At 34.9% G+C, this 15,977-nt stretch overlaps 3 protein-coding genes and 1 non-coding gene across 9 annotated transcripts in view; 1 reads left to right on the top strand and 3 right to left on the bottom strand.

The window, feature by feature from the left end:
- Positions 1-653: 653 nt before the first annotated feature.
- LOC115234208 (probable 28S ribosomal protein S26, mitochondrial) lies at positions 654-2,194 on the bottom strand. Its single transcript, XM_029805039.1, has 3 exons — positions 2,044-2,194; positions 1,473-1,725; positions 654-1,291 (listed from the first exon to the last, which is right to left on the bottom strand). Exons 1-3 carry the CDS (start codon positions 2,054-2,056, stop codon positions 850-852), a joined length of 708 nt encoding a protein of 235 aa, XP_029660899.1. The 5' UTR covers positions 2,057-2,194; the 3' UTR covers positions 654-849.
- Positions 2,195-2,385: 191 nt separating this feature from the next.
- On the bottom strand, positions 2,386-13,149 carry LOC115234205 (mothers against decapentaplegic homolog 4). 6 transcript variants are annotated; one of them, XM_029805031.1, is made up of 12 exons: positions 12,781-13,149; positions 12,206-12,419; positions 11,633-11,781; positions 11,157-11,436; positions 10,589-10,858; positions 9,955-10,092; positions 9,189-9,383; positions 8,832-9,005; positions 8,492-8,746; positions 8,134-8,415; positions 7,876-8,006; positions 2,386-7,525 (listed from the first exon to the last, which is right to left on the bottom strand). In XM_029805031.1, exons 2-12 carry the CDS (start codon positions 12,270-12,272, stop codon positions 7,445-7,447), a joined length of 2,022 nt encoding a protein of 673 aa, XP_029660891.1. In that variant the 5' UTR covers positions 12,273-12,419; positions 12,781-13,149; the 3' UTR covers positions 2,386-7,444. The 6 variants fall into 6 exon arrangements, with proteins under 6 accessions (XP_029660891.1, XP_029660890.1, XP_029660893.1 ...); XM_029805030.1 differs by having other exon boundaries at positions 12,206-12,407; XM_029805033.1 differs by having other exon boundaries at positions 9,189-9,380; positions 12,206-12,407.
- A 480-nt stretch (positions 13,150-13,629) lies between these two features.
- Trnaa-cgc lies at positions 13,630-13,701 on the top strand. The gene has a single exon. It is a non-coding gene; the product is annotated as a tRNA-Ala (tRNA).
- A 2,142-nt stretch (positions 13,702-15,843) lies between these two features.
- LOC115234165 (sperm-associated antigen 1) overlaps positions 15,844-15,977 on the bottom strand; it is a 6,522-nt gene continuing 6,388 nt past the window's right edge. Inside the window, exon 11 of the mRNA XM_029804963.1 lies at positions 15,844-15,896. Within this exon, the coding sequence (XP_029660823.1) occupies positions 15,844-15,896 (53 nt within the window). The remainder of the gene's footprint in view (positions 15,897-15,977) is intronic.

Raw genomic sequence — 15,977 nt, 5'->3', positions numbered from 1 at the left:
ACGCGAAAAGCACTTTGGATTTTCCGAATAAACGGCTGTTTATATATACTACGCTTTTCTTTACTGTAATACGTTTTGTCAGAATTCAAACGAATTTTATGCGTCTCTGAAAATACAAGAGTTTCTTTTTGCCTCAAGAGTCGAGAAGGTGAAATCAGTGGTACGTGTCGGCGCGCCGTTCGCGAAAGACTGCGCTTGAAATGCGTTAAAAGGAAGCAGGTAAATACAGCAGCAGGCAGTCGCCTGTATATATATGCCAAGATATGCATATACAACCGAATTGCATTGGAGTCGCACGCTTTTAATGAGGTGCTTCATAACACGCGGCACTAATTATACGACGGACTTCAAATGCTTTTCTCTGCTTTTCTACTGTAAGAAAGCTTGATTAATTACCCCGTATCTTAATTAACCGTGCTGTCGATTCAGTAAAAATTATTTTGTACAAACAACGAGAATTATATAATCTGTGTATTATTTTGTAGGTAAGTTTCTGCAATAAAACTTGTTCACGATTTTTAAATTTTATTCTGTATAGATACAGAATAAAATAGATATATTGTATATATCAATCAAAAAATGATATATTAATCCCAAAATATATATTGGTTGGTCGTCTAATTTTCTAAGAATATTAAATATTATGCAAAGAGTAAGGAACAAGAGCGCGGGATATATTTATTTCAATACTTGTTACAATAACAATAGCTCGTTTTTATTATGATTATCATAATTAATTATATTTGTATTATGATTATCATAATTAATTATATTTTAGCAAAAGTTTAAGATGTTTGGGAAAACAAGTATAAGCCTACCAAGGTGTTGTCTTCTTTTCTAAATCTATACTCAATTCTCGACGACTGCCGGTTTCTGCGTTTCTTCAAGAGGTGGAACACTCTTTGGAGGATACTCCCCATCATACCAGTTTCCCTTCAAATCTAACGCGCGATTATAATCGATGATATTCGTCAGGCACTCTTCGATCGCCGCATCCACGTTCTCTGCGGTGATGAATGTGAGAGATTCCTCCTTAACCTTTCTAATGTGTTCGTCGATATAATTCCTCCGTTCCTCCTCCTGCTTCTCTTGCTGTAGCAATTTCTGCAGAATAGACTCCTTGCGTTTCTCTCTCATGTTCGCCAATCTATCTTCTCGTATTTTTGCCACCTCTGCATTCCATTCGTCATTTATCACACTGCATGCCTGGAAATCCTCCTTTTCAGCTTGCTCGATAACCGTGTGGTCATATTGCACCTCATTCTCCTTTGCAACTTGTACCAAATATGCTCTGAAATACATTACCTGTTAATTTAAAACTAGTACTAAAACAAGATCTATATTCAGACTTTTAAATGTTTTATTAGCCAAAGATCCAAAAATATAATAAGAGAAATAATCTCAGAATTATTAAGTCACATTATGCATATATATATATATATATGTGTGTGTGTGTACATATGTATAAATACCTAAGCGATGTTATATATGTTCTGTAATTATTATATAAACGCTGAGCCTCCAGATGCTCTTCTACAGGTATGACAGGCTTCTTTGGTACTCGAAATACTTTGGATTTTGCTGTAGGCATCCAAAGTGGCTTTCTTTTCCAACGTACGCATTGTGTATAGACAGAATTTGGGACAAAGGTCTCGCAGAATCCTGTAACGCCTATTGTCAGATTGTTGACATTCATTATCCTCATGGTCTGCATCATATTTGGCGCTGCAAAAAATTTATTTATGAAAATTATTACCATATCACCTGTTATTATCCGTACGACAGTATATTATTTTCTTATATACGTAAACCATGTTAAATTAATCATATTTAATAATCATATTTATTTTTACACTATCACTATTCTGTTAATAGATATCTAAAAATTTCTTTAAATAAAATGAAATTTAACACAATTTAATATTGCAAAAAACGCTTTTTATAAACATGTTCAAATGAAAACATGGGAAAGATGCAAACAGTGTTTTATAAAAGAACTTGACATAATAATACTATGACAATAACAATTAAATAATAAGTTACCATAATATGTCATCAAAAATTAAAATAAATCTCTCCTCGTTCCGTCGTGTTTCTCTTTTGGCTATGTTATTCTTTTATAACTTCTCTCTCTGACAAGTGAGGTTATAACGTCTTTCTGCGCTCTGATTTGTCGAGCGTCCATGGCGGGCGCATTTGAGATGCTGCGTTTAAATGTTTGAGAATCGCGCCGTAATTTTGATAATCGTATAAGTATTTTTTGACAAATATATAATTAAATATTAAATATAATTAAATATATAATTAAATATAAAAGAAATTTCTTCGACAAAGAAAGAATATCTGAACATAGCAGAAACATTCGCGCGCGATGGGAAGAAATAATTATAATTTATAGAATATGTTTATTGAAAATGATCGTGTATAATGCGACGTATCTATAATATACAACAACAAAAAAAAATTTCTGCGAAACACATTCGCTCAAGCTCTTTCTCTCTCTCTCTCTCTCTCTCTGCGTTTTTCTCTCTCTTTTTCTTTTTCCTTCGAAACAATAAAATAGTGCTCGCACTATATATTAATTATCCTAATTATAATATTAATAATGCATATTTAATTATCCTCATCACCACGCAATACGACAATATGCATTCAAAACATAAACACGGATAAATCTTATCTCAACAATCGTTCTAAAAGTATTATCGCCGTACATGGTTATTATATCGTTATTGTTTTTTTTTCTTTTTTTTTGTTATGATTTTTTACAAATATGCCTAAACGCCGTAGAAATCACTTAAAATATATCTGCATCGACGATAATCACAGATATTAATTTGTATCTATACAATCTTGTTCTTTTTCTTTATTTTCTCTCTTTATTACGCCATTCGTGGATCAAACTTAATTGTACTGTTAATTAAGATCCATTACAAATCGAATGGGATTGCGATGTAATATAATTTTACCTGCATATCGTAATTAACGGAAATAGTTACGTAAGGATGATCATATCTCACATCCGAGTATTCCGAAAAATTCACAGAGACTTTAATTGGCCAAAAAAGCACTTTTTAATGTTTTTAATTATTTCGTTAATTATTTGCATAAGAATTTTTGTTGATGTACCACATTCTCTGTACGTTTCTTTCGGAACACCCATATTGAAATCTCATGTGTTCTCTATACTCATATGTGTTATATATATTTTTAACGTTTTATAACATTATATCGTCGGGGTATCTTTGGCTTAGACGCAGACAGTTTATGTTGTTTGTCTCTCGCAGAAACGTAAGGGGAGAAAAGATCTATTTTGTAATAATGTTTAATGAAGATATCATTGAAAGTAATAAATATGTTTTGTAATTTTCGTCTCCATGACTTTGATATTGAAGGGCTCTAGACAGTACCATGTCAAACTTTGTTCAGATGATAAAAAAGTGTATGGAAAACATGGAAAAATTATATTTAGAGAGAGCACAAAGATAATCTTTATGATAATATTTATGATACTTTAACATCTCGTGATCTTCTGATGTAAAATCTTATATTTAAAAAGAGACTACATTCATCCAATAGCAAAATTCACAAAATTTGCATTACAAGTTGGCAGTCTTTCATATATAAGAGGGCGACTATTAAAGATCTAAAAATATTACTATATGGATCGACTTATTATTTATATTTAAATGTCATTATCAATGTGAATATTTCAATTACTAAATAATAAGTAAATTATTAATCTAAGTTAAAGTATTTAGTATGTCAATGAGCCCTTCAATCATTAATTTAGGAGATTCCTATCATTTGCATCACATAGGCTTACATGATTTAATGTGTATATTAAAAAAATGTGTGGCTTGTTTCAAATCGCTTGTTTGAGAACTTTAATTTCGTTCTATGCTCTATCAGGTCGTATCTAAGCATTACAAGGTGATCGGATTATCATTAGAAATTGGATTACTATTTATGTTAGAACCACGGAATTTAAAAGATCATAGAACCTTCGCAATCTTAGATTCCTAGATTCTCTCTCGAAAACATATATTCTAAAACCTCAGTGCCTCGTTCATAGATTTTTATATTCTTATAATCGTCGAACTCTGAACTTTTTAGCTTCTTAGACCTATGGATACCTCGAAATATTATATTGTGGTTGTGAAATCTAGATTCTTAGATCAGCGGTAGTTTAGGTTCTTGAATCCACGCGTTTAATCGCTCTGGAATTAAAAATACAGTCTTGTAAAAAGTCCTAAGTTTTATATCTGTTCTTATATGCATGAAAATGATGGCACATGTGTTTCTAGCTTGGCTGTAAGCAAGAATCTCTTGTCGACAATATACTTGAGCTGTGTGTACATTTCATTGGTCGATCAAAGGAAGGCATTATACATATTAGTGCACAGAATGTGTCCCGCGATTAGCGAATTATTTCCTTTTAATCATAGATTTCTCAACGAATCTTCAAAATCATTAAAAAATTAATTATTGAAAAATAATACGGTAGTCGTTGGACAATTTTCATAAGAGTGCAGATTCCCTCGAACTTAGCTTAAACGGTAACGTTTAATCTTCGTCTCCTCATCTCAAATAATTCTCCCCAAGTTATGAAAAATTCATTCATTCGCAACACGAAGACTGAATTACAACAAAGAAGCAGCAAATACTATTGTATTATAAACAAGTTTCATTAAACATCTTTCTCTATCCTTCCTTTTTTCGCATACATAATCAATTAAAATAAAATACACATATACTGAATATATATGTACAAGGTAAAACAAGGATATCATCTCTGATAGTTTTAAGATACCTTGTACATGCATATCATCCAATTTGGTCAATTCTCTTCCTTTCTTTCTCTATTTTCTTAAATCAATTTCTCTGTATCCTATTATTAAATGTATATTGTAAGAATATTTTGTACGACTACATATTTCTTTTTTTAGTAAAATAGTTGGTAAACAGTAGGTATAATTATTCAACAAGTACTACGTTGTAATAGTAATAACATCCTGCGGTTGATTAGAAAAGATACACAACTGAATCTATTCGTTTGAATTAAATTCAATTTACTTCTGATTTTTTATCAATGTAATATATATATAAGAAATACAGATTCTCTATTATAATTTCATCCTTCCATCATAAAACTTTCGATTTTTTTCTCATTTACAGATTCTTTTAAATTTTAGTTTCTGGATATATATATATAAGTATCCATTTTAATATTCCACAATGTATATGTTATTTTCCCGAATAGCTCTCAATCTTTTCTCTCCAACAACCGCAGTAATAATAATAATAATATTAATAATATAATGATATTGTAATTAATAATAACCAAGAAATTAAAAGATTTTATTTGACGAAACAAAGAAATAAGAAAGAAGAACAAGAATGCTTATTAAAACTTCAAAATCTCTATGTAAAATAGTTTTTGGTTATAAATTGTAAAACAGATAATAAACAAATTATATTCATTCATAATAAACAAATAATTTTAACGTCACTGTACCAAATTTCTGCCAACGCTATATAATTATATCTATAAATTGTGATAAATATATGTTCTAAATCTATAATATTCTCACAAATCAAAAAAATGATGTCACAATATCTCCTCTATTTAAATTTAAATACAAAAAGTTTATCATTATGAAGTATTATGACTGTGTGTGAATAATTCTTATAAATTATCTATATTTGCTACTTGGCAGAAATGTATTACTGTGTATTTAGAGAAAATCTCCCTACTGTATACATGTGCATAAAGATAATTCTTATATCTAGGATTCTTACATCTTTGGATCTTTAGATCCTCAGATTTCAAGATTCCTGGATTCTGAGATCCCTGGGGTCCAAGATTTCTGGATTCCTAGATCCTTGGACTTCTATATCGGGATTCTCAGATTCTAATTCATTAAGTTTCATCAAAATTCGAAATCATCAAAGAAAAAAATATTCATTCTTTTCTCTTTAAATGTAAAAATGTTAAAACACTTTTTTATCTTAATCCAGGAATCCAGAAATGTAAGACTTTTTATCTGATATAAATATTGAGCTTAACATTTGCGATAAGTAATAATAAGTGTGTAGACAATGGTTTTCACTTATCTTATAAAGCTAATCTCAAAGAACAGGATCGTGACTATATAACGGTTCCGAAACTTGTATCACTGAGTCTAGCGGACTGCGTGTCGCCGGAGGAATTTCCTCATTTCGCGTGCCTAGCAAAATAGAAGACCGTCAATCTATTTTATTCTGTTCCTTTGTCGGTGAAACGTGTCGTGTCGCCTCTTTCCGTAAAAAATTACATCTCGTAAATAAAAATAACGTTTCTTTCGCTTTTGTACGTTGATGATAGTGCAAGGCCGTGGCACATGTTTTATTCTACAGCAGGGGTTCTCAAACCTGAAGAACTTTCAAAGCTAGAAGGAAAAAAAATAGAGAATAAGGATGTTTTCAGAGGAACAAGGTTTTTAGTATACTTTGTTAAATGGCACCATAGAATGATTCAAAGATATTATCAAACTTTCAAAAAATCTAGCATAATTGAAATTTTTTCCACCATACACAAACTAAATCAATTTTTGAAATTCCATCAGAGTGGAATATGTGATAAATTATTGAATTGTATTATTACAGGATTCATATACTTATATATATTAATCCTTGATAAAACAGATTCAAAAACTTATATTTTTAAATGCAATGCATATATGCAATGAAAGATGTAACTTTTCACTTCAGAAATAAAAATTTGATATATTCAAATCACAAGTATTAATGCAAATGTATTATTATATAAACCTAGATAAAACTTAAAATAAAATGTTAATCTTTTATTGTAATTAGAAAAATCCCTAATTTGACATATATAAAATTAAATTTTTGCATACATAAAAAATTAAATGTATAAAATAATAAATCATTTATATGCACCAACATCTGCAATATGATTTATATTGATCTTTTTCCCTCCCTGTTTAATTGTTTAACAAAAGTTACTAGCAAATAAGAAACTAATTAATAAAGACGAGAACAGTTGTAAGCCTTACTTTGTACATTCTACGATAAAATATACAAATATATAAAATATATACATAGTTTTCAGAAAACACACAGGTTCCATCTATGGACCATCTGCAACATAAACGCTAGAAAGTTTGGGAACCCCTGTCCTACACAGATTATTATATATCACGAGTTGTTAAATATATAAATAACTTCCGCAAGCTCTCTCCGAGCTTTCTATGGCCGAATTTCACGTCTCAATTATTTGATCATTCCCATCTGATGAATTTGGTTCGTCCGGTTTGTTCACTCGCGTTCTTAAGCTGAAATTACTCGAATGATCATTCAGAAAATGTTTGTTACACTTGCACACTTCATTCAAACATTATGATGCTTTTTTCATTTTTCATAATTCGAACTGATGGAATTATTCGATCGCTCGTGGTCCATCAATTGGCATCGTGTGCAACACCTCGTCCAGCAATTGAAGCGCTCGATGTAAATGCACCTAGGAAATAAATGAGAAATATTAAAAAAAAAAAATATATATATATATATACACATACATATAAAATATTACATATAAAGTCGTATTAAATTCTTTTAATTATTTAAAAATAGAATTTTAAGAAAATATGTATATAATAATAAATATGTAAAAAAGTTTGATAAGGAAAAAATCAATAAAAATAATAAATTCAATACTTGCAAAACTAGAAAGAATTTAATTATAAATTCAAAGACATCCTCTCCTGTACTGCTGGTTTCTAATGTTTTTATTAAATTGTATTGAGATTTTCACTCTTTTTGTCATTCATTTATAAAAATAGATTCGTGAAATAAAATTATAAAACAAACCTCGATCCAGCACGGTGTTTCTTTTATACTTTGTCGCGGGTAGTCTGGACCCCATCCCTTAACAAAACTCAAACGTAGAATACAGAGCCTTCGTAAATCGTCGACTCCAATTCCCGCAGCCGCGCTGATACCTGAGTAATAATTGTATTTTATTTATACACATTACATTGCAAAAATGTATTTAACTATACGTTATTAAAATTGCGTTATTAATAAATGCTCGCGTTTTTAGATTCTCTGGATTATCCATTGGCTTACTTTTGGCGATAGGCCCTCCATGAGTGAGATGACCCGCGACGGCTGCGGCTTGCGCCGCTGCGGCAGCCTGAGCAGTGGCGGCTTGGCCTCGCATTTGTTTGTGACACTGTCTTAGATCGAAAACTTTAATATATGCCGACGGATAAATTTTATGTACTGCGTCACCAGGTGCCCGACCCGCCTCTCTGTCCAGATAATAAGATTGTACAAAGACGCTGTGCTCGCTTTGACATCTCAACCAAACGTCGCCTTCACCTCTTAAATCCAGCACAACGCCTTTTCCTAAAATTTATTTTAATTGAAAATTTTTTCGCAATATTTGTCTAAAAATTATTATTACTATAAGAGTGATAATTACCTATGTGAAGACGCGCTCTCTCGCTTTGTTCCGTCCTATGCACGTTGCTCAAGGCACCTAAGCAAAATCTGTTTCCACCGCTCGGATCCACGTAGCCGTCCACGGTGACTGTGGGACAACCGCTGCTAACTTTAAACGTCTCTCCGACTTGGATGTCCAACTCAAAGTAACCCACGGAGCACCAATATTCCGGCGCTGGTTGCGTGGAAAGCAATCCTCCGATATTTCCACTAACGTCATTTCCATGGCCTCCCCCTATATTCAAATATTAGATTTGATTCTTGAAAGTTATATTATTTAACTCCAAAGCAGGAAACTCTTCTTAACGTAATCAACTTACAGTACGACGCCGTATGAAGATGTCGAGGGTCCGGCGGCTGCATACTTTGAGTATACGTGAGAGTATTGGCGCCGGTCCACTGCGGCGCCCCGGAATTGTATGGTGCTGTGCCTACGGGAAATCCATTCGGATGATGAAGATGTACAGGCGACACGGGTGAGCTTTGTCCTTCACCTATTTAAGTAAAGAAACAAGTGATCCAATATAATACGGAAAAATGTCAAAAATATTTTATACTAAAAAAAAAAAAATTAGAAAAATTCAGATTTGATATCCTTGTGGAATCTGTGTTTAAAAGGATATAGTGATTCTCTGTGTTGGTCTAATTGGTGAGTGCGCTACACACGTTTTATGTACCTAAAGAGGCTGCTAACGCATCAACGGTAGGAGGTTGATTGATGTCTTGCGGGGGTGTGTTGGTGCCGTAGAACGTATCGGCAGTCGACTGTCCCTGCGCGGGACTCAGGATCTGCGCGCCGGACGTTCCGCTGGACGCGGCGTTCAGCGATTGTTGTTGGCTACCTACGGTGTGACTCATTGGATGTATTACTGCTGTAAAATTAAAATTCATACACGATGCAGGCAACATAAAATATTAAAAAGACGCAAACGTGGCCTTCGCTGTAACTGTTTTCAAATTATCCGTTCGCATGCGAACTGGTACTTCCCAAGAAGATGATATTCTAATAACTTGATTTTTAGATTCCAGGATATTAATGAGAGTACTCCGATCTCACAAATCTTAAATTCTTTATAAATTATAATTTCATTATCATTTTGAATATATCATATATATACATAATATATTTGCAAATACAAAATAACCAAAATGTCAATTATTATTATTACACATGTGACATTGATGTTTTTATTTTTCTTCATTTTGATTAATGGCTAAAATGCCATTTTAGATAATCCTTGCATTTGCTTCAGAATGTTTAAATTCAAAGTTTACTTTTTGCATTCACAATACAAACACTTCTATAATTAATTTCGGAAACTCTGATCCATAAATCTAAGAATCACAAATAATGCATACTGGCAACACACTAGCAAAGGCTAATCAGCAACATGTAATTGAAAGCTTCTTGAATAATAAGGCTGTGTACAATAAAATACGTACGATGATGCATGTTACGGCCTGCCGAGTGATGAGATGTGGGAATCCAGGTTTGCCTGGGGCAATTATTGTCGTCCAGTTTAGCATGGGGATTACCATTATTGCCACTCCCACCGGCACTAAACATACCCTCAGTACTCGCTGTGCCGAACAATCAAAAGGAAAAGAAAACAATGAAGCCAAAAACAAAAATCGAATTACGCAACAAAAGGAAGAAGGTTGCGAAGCAAATTCTTGCCTGCTACAGTCTACATTCGATAGCAGTAACGAAAGCAGTCGGCGAGTTAGCAATTAATTTAATAATTAACAATCGCATATCGAGAGCGCCAAATTTGTAGCTTGTATGTTTTAGCACAGTTGGAGATATTCACATAAATTTTCCTATAATAGAATCATCACATGTCGAATTTTCCTTTCATCAGATTAATAAAAGAGATTTATTAATATTCCCTTTAAAATAAAGGGGTGTATCCACATGTGTCAATATTGCATTGATTCATTAAAGTGTACTACCATCTATTGTGACTAGACATTAATTGCAGACAAATTTACGCTATGTAAAGCCAATTGATCGAAATTTTGATAAAGTAAAAGCTTCAGAAGAGATGAAAAAAAGATCATCTAACATTCAACTTACTTGGATTGGGAGTTGGTAAGCCTGGTATAAACCCTTGCTGGGCCTGTTGAGCGTTGTTCGAAGCGGTCGGCTGAGGAGCCGGTGGATGGTGCTGAATAGTCTGATTCATTTCGCTGTCCACGTCCATCGCGGATCCAACGGCGGCCGCGGCCGCTGCGGCGGCGGTACCTCCACCGCCGACCGTGTACTCATCCTTGACCAATCTGCCACCAGGTCCCACACCCACACCGGATTGCAGAGTCAATCCGGACAGGTCTGTAAAGAACGGGTCTGTGCGGGGGAAACCAACCCATTCCATCAAGACATCAAGAAGACCACAATAATCAATAATTTGCTCTATAGCATTCTCTGTGTTCATTAACGAACCTTAGGATGCATGATTTTATTTTATCTCTTTGGATAATTATAATCAAGAACTATTTGAAATAAGCAAAACTGAATGATAATGATCAAAGCAAAAGTAAAAAAATAATATTGCAGGGAAGAAGCAAAAATTAGATGCGCATATGTGAGGGATATAAATGCTAGACATGAAAATAAATTATTATATGCGAGTTATCGCACATACCTATGCCGGGCGACACCACTCGTTCATAATGATAGGGATTCACACATACGGAATCGCACTTCAAATCGAAAGCGAACTGGCAGTATTTTACGTGTTTCAGTTCGTTCTTGTGCAAATCCGGCCATCTCCAAATGCGAGCATAGATTACGTGCGGGAAACCCTTGCGTCCTGCCACTTGCAATCTGCCATCGAGAGTTCTCTGGATGGTGACGCATTTGCTGGGATGTGCTCCATTAGTAGTTATTGCAGTGATTAAACTGTCCAACTCGTCGCGCTTCTCCTGTTAATTAAATTTTTCCATTAATCAAATTTTATTGTACATTGATCTCGTTACAATCTCAAATAGTAAAATTATTAAAAATTACAGTCTACATGAGCTTAATTTTTACAGCATAAAAGTATTATTCTTTCTTTTTTTTAATTTTGTATACATTAATGTATTAGCAACATAGGCAACATGTATATATGGGATTTACTTTGAGTTTCTTCACTAGCGATTCAATCGCACGTTTGCTGAAGCCTTCACTTTCACCACCTTGACGATGACACATCAACGAATGCACAATGCTCAAGCAAGCGTCAGCACTGGTTGGTGCACTGGGTGCAATCCCAGTCATTTCTCTTACTGTATTTCAAATTACATATATATAACACATATATTAATTGAAATAAATAATGCCGAGATACTATTTTTCTTTAATGACTTATATAAAGTACAATGGTTCCATTTTAAAACTCTCTTCTTTCTGAACAGTATAATATATAAGATAAAACTATTAAAAAATCTAAAGAATCAAAATCATTAAAATTTGTTAAATTAAGTGTTTAGGTAGATGAATATACAGATAACAATTTATCAAATATAATAAATAATACTAACGAATAGAAAGAAATATAAGCGTGCGAAAGCAAAACTAATGGTGCACTTACGAGCAAGTCGAAAGATATAAGCCAGATTAACCAAAGTAAAGTGTATAAAATCCTAAATATATGCAAAAAAAAAATATATATATATATATATATAACAAATATATTACTAAGATACTTACGCTCTGGATTGGATTGCATGGGGGGCGAGGGATACAAATGACCTCCCCCGCCCGCCAATCCAACCATCTCTGTAAAAGCCGTGGTGGATACTGCCGTTCTTCCCACAAATCAATAGCCTTTCCTTTGGACTTGACACAGTCCAATCTTTCACACTCTATCATCTAGTGATAGTATTTCATCCATGCATCACAGTCCGCTTTCCTGTAAGCAAATCTATTTATTTTTTATCATACGTAATTTTCTAATCTAATCTATATCGCAACTCTATAACTGCGTAAAAGCAATTATTCCATTTTGTATAGCATGAAAGAAACAAAAAATCCAACATCGCAACAGTTATACTTTGACTGATTTCAATGTTTTATTTGCCTTATCATATTATCTTCAATAATCATTTAATAATCATTGAAGATTAAAATACCAAAAATCAAGTGTGGCAGCGGCAAACATTCCTTTGTTTACCTAGCATCAGTAGACACTTCAATCATATAATTCCATCAATCATCATTGATGCTCGTCGGTTCATGACAATAAATTACGAAAAAAGCAGCAAAAATAACGCGATGGGACTTACATTCCAGCAGAAGCGTGCACGCGACAGAAGGAGGGAAAACGAGTTCACGATGTTCGCGGGAAACATGTACGCGGGTGATCGTGAGACATCGGCGACTTCGTCAACAGAGCGCGAGACAGCCTCCCACGGCGGCGGGTGACGCACGATGACAGTTGAGCGCGAGGAGACGCTCGCGTTTGCCGAGCGTCGTCGGATCCGGCGGTTTTGCAACGTGCTCGGTCACGAGCGGAGGAACGATAGCACCACGTTCGCGGATGCGAGACGCGCGGTAGATCAGTATCACGTTGCGGAATTCGCGAAGATTCCTTGCACCGTCTCGCATAGGTTAGCGCATCAATAATACATATCCGCGGGGCGCGGATAATATCGCTGCGAGCAATGTGACCAACCCAGCGATGATAAAGGATGCGTTCGGAAATTCTACCCGTAGATAAAGCAGCGTTAAATTGACCAATCAGGACAGAGGGATTAAAGGTTTCTTTGTCCTCATTGGTCCATTATAGGATTTTCAAACTTAAAGTAGATCAGACATCGGCGGGAATTTAATGCCGCTGTAATTAAGATTTGAATTATAAATTGCATTCGGCAAAAAAGAAATTGACATTATAATTGAATTTCTTCTGTAGTTGAAATTATAGATGAGCTAAAATAAAAACATAGGGAATTGCTAGAATAATTTTACTTAAGAACGAGATTATATATTTGTAACTTATTCCTCTATTGTATATAATCACATAGGCATTGTTTTATTGCATAATTTGTCATCTTAATCTTACATAATCATAAGAAAATTATTTTAAAAATATGACCTGTTGAATGTCTTTCTGTTTAAACATTCATCTTACAAGTGGGGGTGTAACTCAGTGGTAGAGTGTCTGCTTCGCATGCTGAAAGTCCTGGGTTCAAATCCCAGCTCCTCCAAATCTTTATTTTTGTCTTTCATTATGGTTGGAGGGAAAGTAATGTCGTTGTAACTTTCTTACTTTTACTTTTTTTGCTTTTAATAAAACACACTAAAATCATCTATTGAAAAAATACGATATTACTTTCCCCTTCCAATCCAATATTATATATCAACTAATACATAATTTGAGATATTAATTATATTCAAATTTCTTTTTTGATTCAAAAAGTTTTAGATTCGATATGTCGTGTAAATGTCTTCTCTTTCTCTTTCTCTCTCTCTCTCTCTCTCTCTCTTTCTCTTTCTAGTCGATTCGCATTTGAACACTGTGATTCCAAATACTTATATGAATTGCAAATCATATAATTATAATTTAATTATAATTTTTTCTACAAATCATATAAATATAATCAAATTTCGCATTGTTACTTTGGCAAAATTTACATCGCGAATTATTAAAAGTAAAAAAAATATTAAATAATAATAATTCAAACTCGCGCGCGATATATATATATATAAATAATATTAATAAATTATATTATACAACCATAAGATACATAGACAGTGCATTAACTTGCCGATATATGGGCAAGAGAGAGTTTAGAGATTTTATTATTATTATTTTTATTTTATTTCGACGATATATTCATATCTCCGATCATATTTCCATATAGAAGAATTTTTTTGGGCCCTTCGGAAAACGCGCGATAGCATAATATGACGCAATCAGGTGAACGCACCAATAAATGCATCTGAATGCATCACGTGACCTTCGATTTGTTAATTTTCGATCAGTTCACATCGAGCATCCCCGGCGTCGCGATCGATCTCGATTACTCCGTGTTCGCGCGACATTTTACCCGGTGCGGATGGAGTATCGCGGACGGACGAGTGTCGGGAGTGTCGAATTTAGTGACGGACGATCGTCTGAGGGGCGTAATATTAATCGCGATCGCGATGCGCGAGATTCTCAATCTTCGCAGTGGCGGTTGCTCGTTGCGTCCCGTTCCCTGGCCGGGACTCCACTTTGGAATCCGCAAGTCGTGCGCGTATCTCGTCGTCATCGGATGCGGATGACATCCAGCATCCGCGGCGGGATATCTATCGAGGAGCATCAACGGGAGCTACGGGCTTGAGAGATGGAGCATCGCGACAATCTACCCAACTGGTAGTTGCCGCTTGAGATATTGAGATATTCCGCCATGACACTTTTTGAATTTTCGACGAGTCTCCGTGAAACCGCGCTCCCGCCGATTTATCTATTTCGGCCGATTTTCGCGCGCATGCGCGACGTCACGAGTGTCATCCAGCATCCGCGGCATCGAGGAGCGTCGAGGGAGCGTCGAGGGATGGATTGCTACGATGGATTTGTCGAGGGGAATATACGGTGGTGCCGCTTGAGATATTTCCGCCATGACACTTTTCAAATTTCCGTTACTGGTCAATTCGCGTCTCCTTCATCGGTCGAATTTCGCGTACGAACGAGTGTCGGGGGAGTGTCGTGTCTAAGGACGGACTGTTATCTCGTAGCGTTAATTAATCCGCGCGATCATGATTTTCGATTTTCGTTGTTCGGTGGTGCTTAGTCTTAGATTAATAATCTAGGACTCTAGTGGTACTCGTCGCTTCGCATTTCGATGCCGGGATCCATTTTCGAATCCGCGAAGTTTCGTTCGTTTGCTCGTCCGCCGAGCGTCGCGAGTGTCACGTGGCATCCGTAACGTCGCGAGTGTCACGTGGCATCCGTAGCGTCGCGAGTGTCACGTGGCATCCGTAGCGTCGAGGAGCGTTGACAGATGGAGCATCGGAGGGTGGATGGATGGCCGGGACGGATGACAGATTCGTCGAGGCGGACGATACGGAGTGGCCTTGCTTGAGATATTGACATATTCCGCGATGACATTTTTCAAATTTCCTTTATCCGTTCCGGGTATCGAATTTCGTGTGCCGGGAGTGCCGAATAAATAAACGGCCGATCGTTTTAGAGTGTTAATTAAATCCGTGTGACATTGAGTATATTCGCGAGTGATATCGATCGCGTTCAAGTGGATCGCTGTCTATTCAAAAAATTCGAATGTGCTCATCGTAGAAATATCATCGTAACTATATCAAGGACACGGATGGGATCATTACAACGGAGGCAGGAGATTGCTTCTCGTCTACGATATTTGGCTGACGTGATGATGGTGAGTGTTTATATATATTTCCTTAACTAATATAATATATATTAAATTTGTATTTTTCGTTATTTTGAAAAATTGCTTTTAAAGTTAATATATAATATTAAAATTAA

Source organism: Formica exsecta, unplaced genomic scaffold, assembly GCF_003651465.1.
Source record: "Formica exsecta isolate Colony F162 unplaced genomic scaffold, ASM365146v1 scaffold196, whole genome shotgun sequence".
NCBI classification, from domain to species: Eukaryota; Metazoa; Arthropoda; class Insecta; order Hymenoptera; family Formicidae; genus Formica; species Formica exsecta.
The sequence above is the reverse complement of the archived record's forward strand: the minus strand, read 5'-3'. Positions and strand labels throughout refer to the sequence as shown.

Excerpts from the sequence above, each read along its gene's own strand:
- LOC115234208 (XM_029805039.1), bottom strand. Across the intron at positions 1,292-1,472 it reads ACATATATAACATCGCTTAG|AGCATATTTGGTACAAGTTG; the intron begins GTATTTATACAT and ends AATGTATTTCAG.
- LOC115234205 (XM_029805031.1), bottom strand. The coding sequence starts at position 12,272 with ATGGTTGGATTGGCGGGCGGGGGAGGTCATTTGTATCCCTCGCCCCCC. Across the intron at positions 8,416-8,491 it reads GAGAGCGCGTCTTCACATAG|GAAAAGGCGTTGTGCTGGAT; the intron begins GTAATTATCACT and ends AATAAATTTTAG. Across the intron at positions 8,007-8,133 it reads TGGAGGGCCTATCGCCAAAA|GTATCAGCGCGGCTGCGGGA; the intron begins GTAAGCCAATGG and ends ATTATTACTCAG.